At 35.9% G+C, this 19,014-nt stretch overlaps 3 protein-coding genes across 3 annotated transcripts; all 3 read right to left on the bottom strand.

Annotated features, from left to right (window-relative positions):
* Nucleotides 1,103-1,840, bottom strand: LOC109330846 (uncharacterized mitochondrial protein AtMg00860-like). The gene has a single exon (XM_019565121.1). The coding sequence runs from the start codon at nucleotides 1,838-1,840 to the stop codon at nucleotides 1,103-1,105; it is 738 nt and encodes a 245-aa protein (XP_019420666.1).
* Nucleotides 4,436-6,898, bottom strand: LOC109331521 (2-alkenal reductase (NADP(+)-dependent)-like). Its single transcript, XM_019566065.1, has 5 exons — nucleotides 6,595-6,898; nucleotides 5,958-6,135; nucleotides 5,667-5,833; nucleotides 5,478-5,560; nucleotides 4,436-4,863 (listed from the first exon to the last, which is right to left on the bottom strand). Exons 1-5 carry the CDS (start codon nucleotides 6,823-6,825, stop codon nucleotides 4,485-4,487), a joined length of 1,038 nt encoding a protein of 345 aa, XP_019421610.1. The 5' UTR covers nucleotides 6,826-6,898; the 3' UTR covers nucleotides 4,436-4,484.
* On the bottom strand, nucleotides 8,828-12,144 carry LOC109331520 (probable inactive purple acid phosphatase 2). The gene is made up of 2 exons (XM_019566064.1): nucleotides 11,373-12,144; nucleotides 8,828-10,362 (listed from the first exon to the last, which is right to left on the bottom strand). The coding sequence occupies exons 1-2, from the start codon at nucleotides 12,069-12,071 to the stop codon at nucleotides 9,100-9,102; spliced, it is 1,962 nt and encodes a 653-aa protein (XP_019421609.1). The 5' UTR covers nucleotides 12,072-12,144; the 3' UTR covers nucleotides 8,828-9,099.

The following is a 19,014-nucleotide window of genomic DNA, read 5'->3' as shown; positions in this document are numbered from 1 at the left end:
TTAAAAATACAATCTTCACTTCAACACATATTCTCGACTTCCATAATGCCCAAAATGCCATTGGTGTCAAATGTAATATGAAAATGGTAATAGATTTAATCAGGCCAAATAATCCCAAATTAACTCATTTTAGGAATATTAGTCCAATAAAGTCTAAAACACTAAACCATGTGAAACAAAGTCAATTAGGCACCAAGAATCATCAATCATGCTAAATTAAGGTTATGAATAGTGTGTAATATATTGCTCATCAATAAGATAAAGCAATAAAGTGGACATACTTACTCAATCTATCAATAATCACCCATATAGTATCCTCCCCCTTGGACTTTGGTAAGCTTTCAATAAAATCCATTGAAATGCTAACCCATACACCACCTGGAATAGGAAGGGGTTGAAGTAAACTAGGGCTGGCTGTAGTGTCATATTTGCATCTCAAACAAGTCTCATACTTCTGAATAAAGGAAACCACATCCTTACTTAAACCCTTCCAATAGAACATAGATTTCACCCTATGCACAGAAGCATAAATTCCTGAATGTCCTCCTTGATGAGATGTGTGTAACCATTGCATGATTACATCCTTGACCCTTGAATCATGAGGAACTAATAGCTTATATCCTCTGAATATTAGGCCATCCACCAACCGTAACTTAGGTTGCAGAGCTGGAGTATACATAAGATCGGTCTTTATGCTTTGCCAAGCCTCATCAACCATTATAGCCTGCAAAAATTGGCCCCATAGTTCTGAAGAAATGCCTGAAACAGTCAACTGCAATAATTCTCCATGACAGGCCCTAGATAGTGCATATACAACAATGTTTTCCTAGCCCCTTTTGTATTGACTGGTATAGGACAAACCTATCAACTTAGTAACCCACCTGTATTGAGCTGGTGTTGAAAGCCTCTGCTCTAGAAGGTACTTTAAAATTTGTTGATCAGTTAGGATAATAAAAGGCAAAACTGAAAGATATTGGTGTTATTTAGACACTGCATGAACCAAAGCAAGAAATTCCTTATCATAAACAGATAACAACTTGTTTTTGGGGGACAATACCTTGCTAATGAATGCAACAAGATGCCTATGTCGCATAAGTATAGCTCATATCCTAGTGTTTGAAGCATCAGTTTCAATGACAAAAGGTTGGCTCATAGCTGGAATAGCCAATACATGTGCATTAACCAAAGCAGCCTTGAGTTGACAGAAAGCAACATCAACACTTTCAGACCATGAGAATACATATTTTCTAAGCAAATTTGTAAGGGGAGATACAAGGATGCTATAATTTTTTAAAAATCTTCTATAGTATCCTGTTAACCCCAAGAAACCCCTCAATTTCTTAACATTATGGGGAGAAGGCCAATCTTGCACAACCTGAATCTTTACTGGATCAGTAGAGACTCCTTTTGCTGTGATAAAATGCCCAAGGTACTCAATTCTAGGGGTGAAGAAAGCACACTTGCTTTTCTTGGCAAAGAAGTGATTGTTTCTCAAGATAGAAAGAACATGCCACAAATGTATCAAGTGCTCTGTATGAGATGGGCTATAGATAAGGATGTCATAAAAAAATATTAACACACATTTCCTCAAGAGTTCAGCAAATATAGCATTCATTGTGCCTTGAAAAGTAGCTAGAGAATTAGACAACCCAAAGGGCATCACCACATATTCATATTGCCCCGAATGAGTTTGGAATGTGGTCTTCTCAACATCGTCAAGTCTCATCGTGATCTGATGGTATCTAGATCTAAGATTCAGCTTAGAGAACACCTTAGCCTTACCTAGCTCATCCAAAAAGTCCTCCACTAAAGGAATGGGGAATTTGGCTTTAATTGTCATGTCATTAAGTCTCCTATAGTCCATACACATTCTCCAACTCCCATCCTTTTTTTAACTAGAACTACTGGAGAGGCAGAGGGTGAGGAACTAGGTTGTATCACACCTGAATCCAATAACTCCTTCACCATCTTGTCTATAATATATTTCTAGGCATAAGGGTATCTATAAGGCCTCAAGCTTGTGAGATTGGATCCTTCCTTCAAGACAATGCGATGGTCATGCAAGTCTCTAAAGGGTGGTAGTTGCTTTGGTTCTTCAAACACATCCTGGTATTCTGCCAACAAGCCTTCCTTAAACTCCTCATACTGACAGTTCCCCTCCATTCCAATTAGCACAGAACAACAAACCAAGTTATTAGAATATGGTAACAATTGTAGCATTAAGCAATGCTTTTCCTCCACAAGAAGTTTATTCAGTCTTGCAACAGGCATTACCTTACTTTTTTTCACCTTATCAGCTATTAGATGAACCTTAGTCTTGCCAACAAAAAACTCCATTATTAAGTTTGTAAAATCCCAAGAAATAATACCTCACTGCCTCAACCACTGCATTCCTAGGATGAAATCACAACTATATAAAGGAATAGCAATAGCAGAGGTTTGGAATTCATACCCTTGCATTTTCCATTTGATGCCTTCATACATGCCTTGGCCTTGAATAACTCCACCATCAGCTACAGTTACCTGAACATATTCAAGATTCTGCAATTGACCAAGGCCCTCGTGACATAACCTTTGATTGACAAAATTATGTGTGCTAACTGTATCTATAAGGACACAAATATGCTTCTTGCCAATCCAACCTGTAATCCTCATCATTAGATATAATGAATCCCCTTGGATGGTATTTAGGGATACCTTGGGAGCACCTTCTACAATCTTAGGGCATGCCAAGTCCTCCACCCCATCAAGTATCCTCAAATTATCCTCCTCCTCCACTTCCATTAAGAAAACTTGCAATTTCTTTCTCTAAGGATAATCATGATTAGGTGAATACTTCTCATTACAGAAGAAGCATAAATTCTTGGCCATATGTTCATCCATCTCCCTAGGGGTTAGCTTCTTCTGAAAGGTATAACTTGGTTTGTCCAAGATACCCTTATGTACCCTTTCTTGTGCAGTTTTCTTTTCCCAATTTGCATCCTTTTTGTCAAAAGAAGAGGTTCCTCCTTTTCTGTTTTGCCAAAGCACTGAATTGGTAGAGTTTTGTGCTCGTTTCTGCAGCAACATAATGCTTCTTTCTTGCAACCTTGCAATACGAGTGACCTCCAACAAATTCCTTGGAGCAAACAACTTAACACCATTATTAAGCTCTAGATTCAACCCCCTAAGATAGCATTGCAATTTATGAGGCTCTATCAGCTCTGTACGGTAAGCCAACTTGTCAAATGCCTCTTGATACTCCTCTAAACTTCCTTCATGGGTCAACCGTTTGAGCTCTTCTAGAGGTGAATCAAATTCCAACGTACCTTCAAAGCTTCAACAAATTACAGCCAAGAGAGTTGACCCGCATTTCCTTACTCCCAATTCTGGGACCATCGAAATGACCCTTCACCCAATGTTATACTAGCAATCATCACTTTTTCACCTTTTGGAGTTTTATCCAGGGTGAAAAATAGCTCACATTTGGCTATCCACGAGCCAATATCATCTTTACAAAAACTTGGAAAATCTAACCGCGTAAGACGAGTAAGGGCACGGTGTTCACCTTCATTCACGTCTCTCGTTCTTCGATTAACCCCCAACTCTGTGATTTATAATCCTAAACCACACATTGCTTCTTGGAATCATGCGAATTGAAGCTCCATTCGCCGCTCCATCTCACGCAATTGCCGAGCCACACATGGATCAATTGCTGTCATGATCCTTTCTTCTACTTCTCGCACAACACACTGAAGTCGTGTTGCTTCCGCCATGACCATGATAAAAAAGCTCTAGATACCAATGGTAAGGGAAAGAGAGGTAGAGAGAGAATTTGAGAAAGAAAGAGAAGAATGAGAAGATTTAGAATCTGGAAAATGTATATTCATCAAGTGTGTTTCTTAGAATCATCATTTCTGCCTTATAACCACTAATCCATCTACAACTAACATTAAGTAACTTTCTCGCCAATTCTAACTATTAACCAATTTACAATTTTCCCGCCAATTTTAACTACCAACCATATTACAAACTTTTCTAACTAATTAACCCCATTTATTCATATCAGAAAATTATTAATTTAGCCCTCAAAATCTTACATTAAATTGTGTAGATTAACAAGTATATTATTAATTACAAAAATATATACTAACTAGTTATTTATACATTAGGGTAAGATCTCATAGCCTCACTAGACTCTCAAGTATCATATTAGATTAAATGTTTAATTCTTGTACTCTCGGAGAGACAATTCATAGTTTCACACATTCCAAAATAGTCTAACTCCTTAAGGTGAGATAACAACAATTACAAAAATGTGTATTTGTATGCCAAATCTCTATAGGTTTATAACTTCAATATATCAAAAATTACACTGTACCTCAGTGTTTATTTTATTTATTTATTATTATTATTATTATTATTATTATTATTATTATTATTGTGTAGATACTTAATTAAGAACACTAGAACAAAAGAAGCATCAACATTTGATAATAGAGTGATCATTCATGAGCAACTGCAACTATTTGTTTTCCAAAGTTTCTACCACTGAAAAGTCCAACAAGAGCTTCTGGGCCATTCTCAATTCCCTCAACAATGTCTTCAACATACACAATTTTCTTTTCTCTAATGTAAGGTAGCACAGTCTCCAAGAGCTTTGGATACAAATGATGGTGATCTCTATGTGTAAATCCTTTTATACTTAGTCTCTTAAATGCAATCTGCATAATTTTCTTTAGGGGTTCAGGCTCAGAAATATTGTACTGTGAAATCATTCCACATATAATGATCCTGCCATGAATCTTCATGTTTAGGAGTACTGCATCAAGCATTTTACCCCCAACTTGTTCAAAGTAGAGGTCAATTCCATTAGGGAAGCACCTAATGACAAAGAATACACCAAAAAATTGCTTGAGTTTAAGACTAAAGAGATAAATTCTTATTTATGCACTCTTTACCATAGGCAATCAAGTTAACAACACTTGACATTTTTAAGGTTGTGTAAGCCATGTTACAAATAGGACCACATAGCCTGTCTCAGATTGTGTCACTCATGTCTTTATGTCCTGTGGTTGGTTTAAACAAACTAAATTTCATTGGATTCCATAGATTATAACTTTTTGAGACTTTGACTAAGTGAGGAACATGTGATGATTTTTAACTAGAAATGTCTATGATAGAAAGTTCCTAGCTAATAATTGTTACATTTACAGGTATCCAAATTTACACTAGAATGGCTTTATTTCACACACCATGCTAACAAACCAGTATCAGGCTTTAGCTGAAGCATTAAGGGGAAACATCATGGTTGTTGCTTACTAACCGTAAGGTCACGGGTTTAAATCCTGGAAACAACATCTTTGCTTATAGGGGTAAGTCTGCATACATCTACACTCCCTAAACCCTACTAAATGAGAGACTCATGCGCTAGGCCGCCCATTAAGGGCAAACAGTGGCTACGATTTCTAGTCCTAATTTATACAATGCGTGCTAACCTTTTCAAGGCTGCATCCAAGTCAGGTTCTTCCTTGTAATTGAAAGCATCATCAAACCCAAGCTTGTTCTTTAGAAGATCAACCTAGATAAAACATAATGGAGTTAAGGACTCTAATGCATCTAGCAGAATATTGTACAATGAATGATCAAATTCTATGGAAATTAATATGTAATTTAAGAAGTTGTACCTTTTCTTGGCTACCTGCACTTCCAACAACATAACAACCGAGCAATTTCGCAAATTGTCCGGCCAGCTGACCAACAGCACCAGACGCTGCTGAGATGAAGACGCATTCTCCTTTCTTTGGAGAACCAACTTCATAGATGCCAGCAAATGCAGTAATACCAGGCATGCCTATTGAAATAGGAAAAAAGAAACATCACAAACTAACCAAAACTAGTAATAAATTTGTTTCTTTTAGCATTTCATTTAGAATTAACACAACCATAATAATAACTGATTATAGGAGCTACATTACCAAGAATTCCAGTGTAGTAGGAAAGGGGAATATCAGTGTGGTGGATTTTGTAGAGCCAATTTGGTCTTTCAATGAGACTATATTCTTCCCAACCAGTTGTTCCCCAAACTAAGTCACCTGCACTAAAATTAGGATTCCTTGAGTCCAAAACTTTGGCTACTCCAAACCCATTTATGGACTGCAAGTAGAAAACCAAAAGAAACAAGAGAAACAGAATTCAATATCAGCTCAAGCATGATTGAAGCATCAAAATAGTTTATCAAACTTAGATTGGAAAATGCAGAGAAATAATGAACACCAAACAAAACAAAATTTATTGAAAACTTCCTGGTTGTTTAGTTCAAATTCCTGTTATTTTCTAGTAAAGTAACAAGCTCTTCTTCTCTAATCTTTAGCTTAATAGGACCAACTTCATAAAAGGACTCTACTATCTACTTTAATGTCCTTACTTATTTTCTCTTAGTTAAATTATACCCTAAAATATGTGGTTGATTTGGCATTAATCCTTGATGGAAAATAAACCTTATAGCTCATAAAATGTAAAAGAAACACTTTTATGGACTAATGTAAACACTTTCTTTATAACCATAACTGAAGTGAAGAATATATACCAATTTAACTCTAAGTCAAAACTTACTGAGCCAGGGGTAAAATAGTAATATCCAGATAGATGTTTTTCGGCTTTCCTCATTTGAAATTGCATGACAGGATCACAAGAAAGGTAAAGATTCTTCACCAGAATAGCATTTGAACCTTGAGGGACCTGAAGCTTTATAATACTTGTTTTTATGTACATGTCAGATTCTTTGGGGTAACCAGTAACATAGTCCTTCAATATCACTTGCTTGTTCTGCACTTCTTCTCCCATAGTGAATTACCCTTCTCACTCTATGAAACTTTCAAGTGTTTTTTGATGTTTTGAATGGTCCTAAACCACAATGGTTCTTTATATTTATAGTTTACAAGTTACAACAGAGACCCTTTCATTAAAGAAATAATTTTCAACAATGATAGAATATGACGTATTTGCTGAAGTAAAGTTGATGTTACTTATGGTTTCTTTACTTATTTGGAAATGTGAGTTTGAAAATTAAGAGCTGCAATATAGAACAAGGGGAATGCTTGCTTTTGTTGCGTATTAGAATTTTATAGGTATTAGATAAAGTGGAGGAATGGTTGAATGAATCTGTGGAAGTATGACATGAAGTTGGTAATTTTTTTGACTTGGTTTACTGCAAAAACAAAATGGACATATTTTGTTTCATGGTATTACCTTTTCTAGAATACAGAAGAAACCACAAGAAGGTTGTTTTGTTTCAATGTTTGTGGTTTGTAGTGACACACATGTTGAGTCACTAATTCTTTTTTATCATGAAATACTTGTAAGATAGCATACAAGCTTTCATTTCAATTCATCTCTTAAGGTTATGTTTGGTTGTATTGAAAACTGAAATGAAAAGGAGAGAAAGAAAGTGGAACCAAAATAATATAATTATTATCAATGTTATTATTAATAATGATTATATTATTTTATCTCCAATTTCTTTCTATTTTCTATTGTACCAAACAACTAAAAAATCATCATATTTTCTTCTTAATTTTTATTTCCTCAACTTTTCTTTTCTAAACCATAATATTATAGATGAATAACTCATAAAAACACTCTTAAACTTTTAAAAGGACTCTGGGCTAAGTGTCTACCTTTCAACAATTGCTTCTCCTAGTATTTAACTCTTATGTACAATTTCACAAGGAAAAGTGATAAAACATAAAAAATAAGTAGCACTGATTAACATTCTAAAAATACAGTAGTGGTCACGTGTAAAGCAAAAGGACGTTGGAGGTTAATTCAAAGTATATTGTTAGGAAGAAATAACATTTCTGTAATTAATATAAGATCAAATTTATTATACCAAAAAGTGTTACTCAATGTGCTATTTGCTCTGCTTTATTGAAAAATACATTTAAGTAGAAAAATTAATAAGTATTTTTGTAAACAAACATTTTTGTATGGTACGCTCATCATGAGTTGTCTGCATGTGTATGGAAGAAGTTAATGACCAAAACATCCCTCTGGTATTTAAGGATTTCTGCCTCTCCCATTTGTCCATTTAGGTATTTTGCATATATTGCCCACAAATGATGAATGATGATGCGCACTGGTTTGTCCAGATAGGGCCACTTGGACTGCAATAGAACCTTGCTACTTTCCTTTCCATCCCTAATCCCTGGCTTATCATCCCATACTGAAAAATAAGAATTCCCTTGCATGGAGCCATCTACCCATGACAAATTCCCTTTCTTCCCATGAAGGGTTCCCCATAAATACTCATTGAGCCTAAAAACTTATCTTACTCACAAATATCACCCCCCTCTTATTCTGGAACCAGTCAACTTTCTGGACCATTGGTGCTCTTGTGCTTGAAGCACCATTTCTTGGGGTTGGCATAACTTCAGCTTTCAAAGGTATGCATTCTTATGCAGAAATAAAAAAGAGTAAATACTCATCACAGGCTTATATTTTTCGATGTTATTAGTTTGGTCCCTCAAAATTTGAAAAACCCAATATAGTTCCCAAAAATTTCAAATGTAAGTAAAATTAGTCTCTATCTAATTTTATAAAACATTCCAAAAATAACTAATTTAAACCAATTTGAAATTTTAGAGTTTTTCAATTTTCGAGGAATCAAAGTGATCGAAAAACATGAAGTATTGAAATGAAGTAAAGTACTGATGGATTACTCAAAACAATCATGTTATCCTTACACCCATACTCATACACCTATATCTACTTACACTACTACAAATAATTTAAACTAACCTCCTTGTTTCCCTCTACATTTTCTTCACAGTTTTTTACTCCAAGAGAATAATGTGAGTAAGAGTGAATATTGAGGTACATCCTATTCGAGGCAAATTAGGTATATTACGTGGAAATATGAGTAGATGTTGCATGAGTGTAATACAAATAATGGAGTTGAAAAGAATTAAGTGCTGAGAAGGTATATATCATACAGAAGTCCCTCGAGCATATCAGGTTGCAGCTTAAATGTTTTGATTAAACAGATAGCAGTGGAGCACCTCCTCACAACTCCACACCTTCATGCCCAAACTAAAAACATGGTAAATACTAATATAACGTTCAAGTTTCCTCAGTCTTCACAGGAGTCCAATTACTCTTGGCATCAGATTTCTTCCTGGTATGTTTAATGAAACCAAAAATGTAACCCGCAAGGGCTCCAACCACCAATACACTTCCTCCCTGAACATACCACGATAATGCGGATTTCTCTTCAGCCTTCGCGTCACTAACATTGCCATCCCCATTACCACTGATAATTTCTCCAGATGCCAGAATTTCCACCGTGTCGTGCACCTCACCATCATGGTTTCCAATGTAAAAAAGCTTAAGCTTTTCCTTTGTAGCCACCAGTCTAGTGTACCCAAACTCACCTGTACGGTACATAGACTGTTTTGGTTGTGGATAGATTGGCATATCTGGATGGTCTGGTCTAGGTTCCCAGATGGGTTGCCAGTCTTGCCCTGCCATGCCAATCACAAGATGAACAGTGAATGCTCCTCGGTCCCCCACTCTCTGACTCACATTACTGCCACAAGTGAAGTTATTCAGCGGACAAAACCTCTCGTATCTATGAACATGACCCCAAAGGGCAAGGGTGACATTGTTCTTTACCAACAGAGGTTCCAAGTGCTCAAGCATTTTCCCCCTTAATGCGGCATCCCTTTCTTCATTGCTTGTTGTGTACATGGGTCGGTGCCCTTGGACAACTACAAAAGGAGTCTTCTTCCTATCAACTGATTCCAAATCATGCTTTAAGAAGTTATACTGGTTGCTCCCTGGAAGGAAATTGGTCTCTGTGGAGAAATACACAAAATGCACTACTCCCATATCAAATGAGTAATAAAGATTCCGAGTTGCTGGGGCTATAGTTCCGGTGGATTCTGAAGAGTTACCAGGCATATTGAACCTTAAACTGTAGGGTACACCACACTCTCCACCTCCATCTTTTCCATAATTGGCCCAATCAGGTTTCCATGGCTGCAATGGCCAGTCATACTCATGATTGCCAATGCAAACATGGTATGCCACTTTGGTTGCAACAGGTTCGATCTGCATGAAAAAATGGTCCCACAACCATGCGTAACCTCTTGCATAACTAATGTCTCCAATGTGTGAGATAAAGGCGGGCTTGTCGCCAAGTGCTTCAACATCACGTTGGATCCACTTCATGGTTGATAAGCTTTCATCTTGTGTTCTCAAGAACGTATTGTATGGTGTAGCTGCTCCCATGTCTCCAAAGAGGAAAGCTATTGTTTCATCTGAATCACTATTCCTTGATACAAAGCTGTGAGTATCACTCCAACCACCATAATCATTTCCAACCTGGTACAGATGAAAATATTATGAACTCAATAATTTTGATAAACTATCTGAATGAATAAGTTTATGTCTCAACAAAATATAATATTATATATACATTAAATGAAAGGATATGGTCATGGAGATGGACATGTTTAAAAGGTGAAACAAAAGGAGATATATTTCGCTATTGCTGGTTATGAGTTATATTTAAATTGTGGTACATAGATACAAAACTTGAGCTTCTCTAATGAAGTTCAAACAGCACAGCTCATGAGCTCGCAGCAACAAAACAAGCTCATTTTCTTATTAAACTCAACTTGATTCAATCAAACCAAGTGTGACCTAGATCATTGTCAGCCCTACTAAAACAATCTAATAACATGAATGGACCTTATCTTGCCACTCCACTTAACCACTAAACAAAAAATAACATGACAGAATTCAATTCACATATAAACACATAATTTAAGAGCATTATGACTTTGTTCGATCCACGTATCTTACCCCACCTATTGCGCTTAAGGCTCGGTTGTCATCAATGATTCATATTGAGGACCACATCACGTGATGCGGCTGCAATATTAATGACCACCGCTACTACATCACACATCAATTATCGTGTGACACTGGATCACAATGATGTGGTCACATCAACCGCAATGACCACAACCATGATGGCAATAGCAGTAACCGTGACCATGACCGCAATAACAATAACTGTGACCGTGACCGCAACAGCAGTAACCGTGACCACAATAGCAGTAGCAGTAACTGTGACCACAATAGCAGTACTCGCATGGCAATAGCAGTAACCACCATGACCAGTAGCAGTAACTGTGACCGCAATAGTAACCACAATCCTAACCGCAATAGTAATAATGACCGTAACCGCAATGGTAACCGCGGCCGCGACCGCAATGGTAACCGCGGCCGCGACTGACCGCAAACACAATTTAAAACAATTTAAAACACGGGTTGTTGTATAAACACATAGTCAGAGAGAAATTTGACAAAGAGTTAAAAAAGAAGACCTTGTAATAATATCTAACACCTTTCTTCAACTTCTTGATCAAAGCATCATGTATATAACCAGGATCCCTCCAACCAACGCTATCATTAGCAGGAGCATCACACATATGCTTCCTCTCATACCTCTTCACACGCGCCACCGCCACACCATCCAACTTCCCCTCCTTCTCCCCGTACCTCACATACGTCTCCCTCACATCCCCACTCACATACATCACGCGCATCGCATCCACGTCATCCGCAAACGCCAAATGAATCTGCTCGGGTCCCCGACCCGGTTCAAAAGAAACCTCACCAGATTCCGCAATCAGATTCTTCGTCTGCGGCAACGGATTGTTATCATGATCGTGGCGCTTCGGGTTGATTTCTTCTCGGGTCCAATGGAAGATCTTGAAGGTGTAATTTGAACGAAGGTTGATTAATGGAAGGGAAATTGAACCCGACCCGGATTTCCAAGCCGGGTCGGATTTTGAGAGAAAAACGTAACCAATGAAGTTGTCGTGGGAAGAGTTTGGTGGGGAATAGATTGCGAGGAAGTCGAGGTCGGAGGGGGAGGTTATACCGGACCATTTGATGTTAACGATGTCGTTTGATTTGGAGAGGGTGGTTAGGGATAGAGATAGGGTGGGATTGGATTGGGCTGAGTGAAGGTTAGAGAAGAATGATGTTAGGAGGAAGAAGAGTGTGAGATTGGGAATCATTTTGGTGTTTGGAATGAATAATAAGAATTTGTTATTGGAGTGTGGGGGAGGGATTTTGAATGAATGATCATTCATGGTGTGATTTTTTTCTTGATAAACAATTTAACATTGATTGGGAAGGTATATTCTTCTCATGCTTATCTTAAATTCCATACACATTGTTTGAAAAAGAGAAATTCTAAATGTAAAATGTTTAATTTCTGTAATGATATTTATTGAGAAGTATAACTTGGAAAAATTTATTATGAAAAAAATCAATATTCTAGTAGTACAAAAAAATTAAATATACATGGTTAGTACTGATAAAAAGGAAGAGCAGACTAGATAACTAATTCTTTTTAATATTTGGGTTTGTATTAAAAAAAATACGTGGTTAGTAAAGGTAAAGTGCACTTTAATAGTTTATATATCTTAAAAGAGATTATCAAGCTTTAATTATAGATGGAGTCATGTTGGCTATAAAAAAATATGTACATGATGCATGTATAATAATGTTTAAATAAATTATGCAACGAGGCAAAGATAGTAGGTGTGTATGTAAAAACTAAAAAGTAAATTCTAATACATTGAACTGATATCAACTTTCAAATACTGTTTGCATGAAAAAAATTATAATCTTATATGGAGTAACCTTTCAAAATCAAGTCAAGAATTCATGTCCGACTATTGCGACTTGTAAAATACACAAAATAATGTTTCTTAAATTAAATTCAGAAATTGTATTTAATAACTATTTCTTTTTGGGAAATAATATGTTTACAATAACTATATCAAAATTTAACAACTTTCCTTTTTAGGAAAGAATCTTCTTGAATCTGCATCAAGCTAATGGGATGAAGCTCATCAAATCTGTATCGTTAGTGCTATAGGCTTTTGAGTAAATTGATTAGTGGCCAACCCAAAACAACAATTGATGAATTTTTTCTTCTACCTTTATTTTCGTTCTCATATTTATCTCACTATAATTATGAGAGTGATCCTAACATTGTAAATTCGAGATTCCCTACAATTACATTAAAATTGTAACTGTGACTCATATTTTCCTACAACTATATGATAAGCACAACATTGATACCACAATTTAAAATGATGAACAAAAGAATTTGAACATTAACTTGCTAAAAATAAATTACCCCTTTGTAAATCAAACAAATGGATTGCAAGGAAAACCCTCATCTTTATCTATCTCCAGAGAAACCCTAACTGTTAATGTCATTATAAGCTCCACTTGCTCCTTGTTGTGCGGCCAACCACCTAACATCGAAGAAGTCGCACCAATAGCCTATGCTAGTAAAATGTGCTTAGATTGTGGTGGCAATGAGAGAGATGAAGTGAGTGAAAGGAAAAATATGAACATGGATATAGGAGATAAAAACAACATCATTTTCAAGAGTGAGGATCACATCTCTCCAATACTGTCACATTCAAAGTCAACTTCATGTATTAACATGTGGGGAAATTTTTTAAAAGTACACTCTGATTAATTTGAGACATAAAGTATGACATTAATAGGACAGATGATCTCTATCAGTTTTGAAGTGTCATAATCCTCACGATTCCCGATCAATGTTGATGGAATGAACAAACTGGAACATTTGTAAAACATGAAAGACTGAATAAATCGTTTTAAATAAAAAATAGAACTCGTATAAAAAATAAAATATCAATATATCATTTAGGTCTAAACTCATATTTAATTACTAAGGGTAATACTTGTTGAGAAGAATAGACACGTATCTTGAGAAAAATTAATTCTTTACCCATAGAATGAGAAATACTTTGATAATACCACATTTTAAAAAAATATATAATATTGTATATAAGTAAAATATATATTGTTCTCTAAGTTCTATTTTCTAAAGAACATGTATTCTCACTTAGCGTTCATTTGGTTGGGGAAAAATAGAGAAGAAAGAAGTTGAGGGGAGAGAAGTTGAGGAGAGAGTAGGTTTTTCTCTCATTTGATTGAGAAGAGAGAAATGATGGAGAGAATAAAAATATATGGAATCCACATCAAATTCTTTCTCATCAAAATCGAGAGAAAGCGAGGGGAGAAAAAAATTATCACATGAAATGACAATTATAACCTTATAAACTCACATTTTTATTATTTTTCATTTCTTTTTGTTTAAGAGTGTTTTTGTCTTTTCAAATATATTATTTTTCTTTTCTCTTACTTTATATTCAACCAAACAATGGAGATAGGGAATAAAATATCTCTTTCTATTCTCTTTCTTTTTCATTTCACTCATACTAAACAATATTAAAATTTATTTTCTTTCCTATCTATTTCTCTCTTTATAATCACTCTCACATCTTTTTCTCTTCTCACTTTCTTTCAGTAACCAAATAAAGCATTAGCGCAATCCAATTCAAATAAAATAAAACTCTTCTAAGCAAATATTTAGTAAAACTTCCAACAACTCAATGTGAAGACCTTTATTTAAGATAAAATAAATCCCACAAAATAAATTGATTAACAACTTCATGAACAACATAATAAATTGGAGATACCCACCAAATTTGTAATAAATAAATCATATCCAACAACCTATCTTTCCTTGATCCGATAATATATTTTATCTTTTCACACACATTATACATTTAAGCACCAATTCTTCACCACTCCACACAACTCTTTCTTATCTCCATATTTTCTTTCTCAATCATCATCATGAGTTTCAATAAACCTCTCCAAGATTTGTGGGCAAAGATTATTGACATAGAATCAGGTGAGTTGGTGTCTCCAAAACCTTTTACTCCTTCTGCATTGCATGTGATTCTATCACACTTTGCACCACAATATTACAGCCAAGAACAAATTGCTCAACTCCAGAATTTCTATGAGCAACAACTTAAAACCCAAACAGTTGAAGATAGTAAGGCTATTCCAACAACTAGCAACCAAACCGAACACATGATGGAAGAAGAAACTATCAAACAAATTAGTAAGAAATCGAAAAAGAAGATTGTGAAAAATAATATTATACCATCGTCATCATCACTACCACCACGGCCACCACCACCATCATTGCCTGACCGATTCATGGAGCGGATTAGAGAGTTGAATGGTACTGATATTAAGTTTATGATGGAGAAGGAACTTTTCGAAACGGATGTGAAGCGGAATAACAATCAACTTTCAATGCCAGAAAGTAAGATTGATTGTGAGTTTATGAGTGAGGAAGAGAAGGAAACATTATATGAAAGAGAAGGGAGACAACTTCAAGGCATGGAGGTAATTGTGTTAGACCCATGTCTCAGAGAGTTTACTTTGTCATTAAAAAAGTGGGACACGAAGACCTACAATTTAGTAACTAATTGGCACAATGTTGTAGCTATTAATAACCTGCAACAAGGTCACAAACTCCATATATGGTCCTTTAGGGTTGATGCTAAACTATACATTCTCTTGAACAAACCTTAAATGCAGAAGGAACTTCGTTATTTGCGTTTTTAGGTAATAGGGTTTTATTTTAATATTTTTGAATTTTGATACTCTTGTTTACGTAATTGCATGTTTTATTCTATTTATTTGAGAATCCAATTGAATTTTCAGCTATTTTTATTTTGATGTTCAGATCATTTTACTATTCTTGTTCTCTTGGTACGTCGTTAATTCTTATCTTGTTGAATACCTATAATTCTACAAAAAGATGTCACACAGTACACGCACCTCATATTTACTGCCAATTAAGCAATAGCATTGTGAATTTTGAAAGATGCCATCAATTTAGTTATAGGAAAAGCACTAATTGTTCCCATCAATTTAGTTCTAGGAAAAACACTATTTGTTCCCATCAATTTAGTTATTGCATTTTATGGTGACACAACTAACACGAACAACTCAAATTCATTAGAGAACCTAATGGTGATAACAATGAGATCTAGACTCGTGAGTACCCGCCCATAAACCTAGAATGAGATGAATTTTGATATTTATTTTTGGACTTGCAAGTAATTGAAATTGAAAATTTTTAAACTCGCTAATCAACCGATAATATCATGCTAATATTCATAATCATAGCCATGATGCTATAATATTCATTTATAACTACAATATCATGTTAATCCATAAATATGATTGTTATTGATTAAACAATTATTCTAAGTAAAATTTTCATCATAATTGTGATGTTATGTTATTAAATAGTAATGCTATTTTTTACTAAATAAAATTTTCATGATAATGTTGAAATATTAACTTTATTTTTATGTTTATTTGAGTAAAATGAATCTTATCTAATCGACAATTTAATTTGTGTTTAAATTATATTTTATTACTTTTATCATATAAGATTATAGAAACATATGCTTAATTGTATAAGTTGAGCGCAATTATTATTAATATTTTTTGAAATTCTGGAGTCCATGGATTTGTGGATATCCATTTGGACAAAGGACGAATTCAGATCCAAAAATGAATGAACAAGTACTGCTCGAATACATGGAGACCCAATACCATCCCTAGAAGCTACTATTTCTTTTGGTGAAAAGAATCAATAATTTAATGCTAAGAAGAGCAATTTCAAGTTTTGTTATTTTCCTTTGCTGACCACATAACTTAATGGATACATGCACCAAGTTTGAGGTCTTTGCACAAGGAAACGTGGGCTCAGGGCTAAAGATATGTGGTGCAGATTACATATCACAGGCTTGGATTGGGATTATAAAGCTCTTATGCCATCCTGAAAAATATTAAATTATTGATGCCCGAGATCATTTGATTCCATTGTAATCATATATAGAGATAGGGAGAGCAGAGGTGGCAAGGAGATATCTCTAATCAGAAGACATTTTGCCCTAGAACTCTATTATAATATAAGCTGTCTTAAGTTCATACTATGAGATGTTAGCCTTCAAAGTTGTCTGATAGGAAGATATGAATACTAAAAGAGATAGTAGCTAATTTAGAAGGATATACTGAATATACATCATTTTTCATATCATTGTTCTTTGCTTAGTACAAAATATATAAGTGGAAAAACTGTAAAAGCATAACAAATCTCCATCATCCAAATGTTTAGATCATATAAAAAGTAAAGCTTGTTAAAATAGAAAAGGAAGCCTAATCATTATTTTTTTATAATAAAATTCTTTTGCTAGCTAGGTGTAGTCTTATGGCGTTTGGGCCTCTTTGTGGACATCACGACCCTAACATTACCCATCCATCCAAGGAAACCTTGTCCTCAAGGTTTGGGTTATGGCCCATGTTCTGCTTTTGGGCCACCCGACAAGACTCATCATGGGTTCGAAACTGTTCAGCCAATATTATTGGGCGGGAAAGTTGATTTGGGTTCCCAGAGGTAGTTGTGGACTTGACACGTGTTCCTAAGAGAGTTGCATCTAACAGAGGCAGCTATGCTGCACCACGTGAAGCGTCAGCTTGGAGAAGGTTTTAGGACTCCAAATGTTGTCCTTTATAGCAGGCAATTAACGGTTGAGATTTGTCCTGAATAATTGTTGACCATTGATTTGAGGGCTTCAAGGAGAGAGCAAACTGTGCCAATGTTGTTGAACTGTCCAAGGAAGGGGAATCAAACGGTCCATTATGGGAGTCGTTGGATGCTAAAATATGTACTCCCTTAGGATCCAAGGGCTCCTTTATCGCCATATGTTTGTCTTGTGGGTCCATTTCAGAAGTATCAAAATTGAGTGGGAAGTGAGATAAACTCTCATTAGTGAGATGAGTCTTTCCTTCTTTTCTTTGAAAAACAGTGTGCTCCTTATCCGAACTCTTTTCAGTAGAAACTTTAAGCTTTTGAACCGCAACCTCCAATGGTGGAATATCATCCCTTACCAAGGTCAAATTTTTCTCTCTTGTCTCTTCTCCTTCTTCATTCAGAATATGCTCTGGTAACGACACGATTTGGCCGGAGGGTTCCCGATAGAATTTCCGAAGCAAGGACATGTGAAATACGGGATGGATCCGAGAGGTTGTTGGTAAGGAGAGCTCGTATGCCACCGCACCAATGCATCAGAGTATTTGATAAGGGCCAAAGAACCGAGGAGACAGGTTATGACATGTCCGGCGAGCCACCGTCACCTACTGGTAAGGATGAAGCTTGAGTAGAACCCACTCTCTAGTGGTAAAATAACGTCTTTTCTACCGGTTTGAGTTTGAGCCACAATTTGTTGTTGATCCCGAATTAGGTTATGTTTCAATGTTGCTAATAACTCTGTTCGTGGTTGTAGGATGTCCCTTACTGGCGCGAAAATATTATTAGTGTTCACAAAATTACCCAATCTTGGCGGTGGTCTCCCATACAAAGCTTCAAAGGGAGAAAAACTAGTAAATGAGTGGTTGGAGGTATTATACCAATAATATGCTAATGCAAGATGTTAGTACCATTTCTGGGGTTGTGAACCTGTGAAGCATCGTAGGTAAGTCTGGAGGCAACGATTGACCACCTCTGTTTTTCTATCGGATTGTGGGTGGTATGCCGAACTAAAACAGAGAGTTGTACCCAAGAGCCGAAAAAATTCTTTCCAAAAGGAACTTACAAAAAGCTTGTCCCGATCTGAGACAATAGAACATGGAACCCCATGTAGGCGGACCACTTCGGAAAGGAACCGTTGTGCCAACGATGCTTCCGTGAACCTCGTGGGTAGGCCAATGAAGTGAGCATACTTCGATAATCGATCCACCACGACCCATATGATTGTGTGACCATGAGAGACATTAAATGTGTAATATAGTCCATAGAGACATATTCCCATACTTTATCTAGTATGTTGAGAGGTTGTAACAAACCGTTTTGTTTTGATAGACAATATTTATTGTGCTGACAGGTGATGCAATGACGAATGAAGAGTTTGGTGTCATGCACAAGCCCGACCAGTAGCAGGAAGCTGCGACTCTAGCAACTATCGGTTTCAGGCCGGAGTGGCTTGAAGGTGGAGCCATATGGAACTCCGTCAGAATCTGTTGTGTGAGATCCGA

The sequence above is a fragment of the Lupinus angustifolius genome, chromosome LG17 (assembly GCF_001865875.1).
Source record: "Lupinus angustifolius cultivar Tanjil chromosome LG17, LupAngTanjil_v1.0, whole genome shotgun sequence".
In the NCBI taxonomy this organism is placed as follows: domain Eukaryota; kingdom Viridiplantae; phylum Streptophyta; class Magnoliopsida; order Fabales; family Fabaceae; genus Lupinus; species Lupinus angustifolius.
This window is presented reverse-complemented; position numbering and strand designations above follow the sequence as displayed.

Excerpts from the sequence above, each read along its gene's own strand:
- LOC109330846 (XM_019565121.1), bottom strand. The coding sequence starts at position 1,840 with ATGACAATTAAAGCCAAATTCCCCATTCCTTTAGTGGAGGACTTTTTG.
- LOC109331521 (XM_019566065.1), bottom strand. The coding sequence starts at position 6,825 with ATGGGAGAAGAAGTGCAGAACAAGCAAGTGATATTGAAGGACTATGTT. Across the intron at positions 6,136-6,594 it reads ACTATTTTACCCCTGGCTCA|TCCATAAATGGGTTTGGAGT; the intron begins GTAAGTTTTGAC and ends TTCTACTTGCAG. Across the intron at positions 4,864-5,477 it reads TTGGATGCAGCCTTGAAAAG|GTGCTTCCCTAATGGAATTG; the intron begins GTTAGCACGCAT and ends CTTTGTCATTAG.
- LOC109331520 (XM_019566064.1), bottom strand. The coding sequence starts at position 12,071 with ATGATTCCCAATCTCACACTCTTCTTCCTCCTAACATCATTCTTCTCT. Across the intron at positions 10,363-11,372 it reads GTGTTAGATATTATTACAAG|GTTGGAAATGATTATGGTGG; the intron begins GTCTTCTTTTTT and ends CATCTGTACCAG.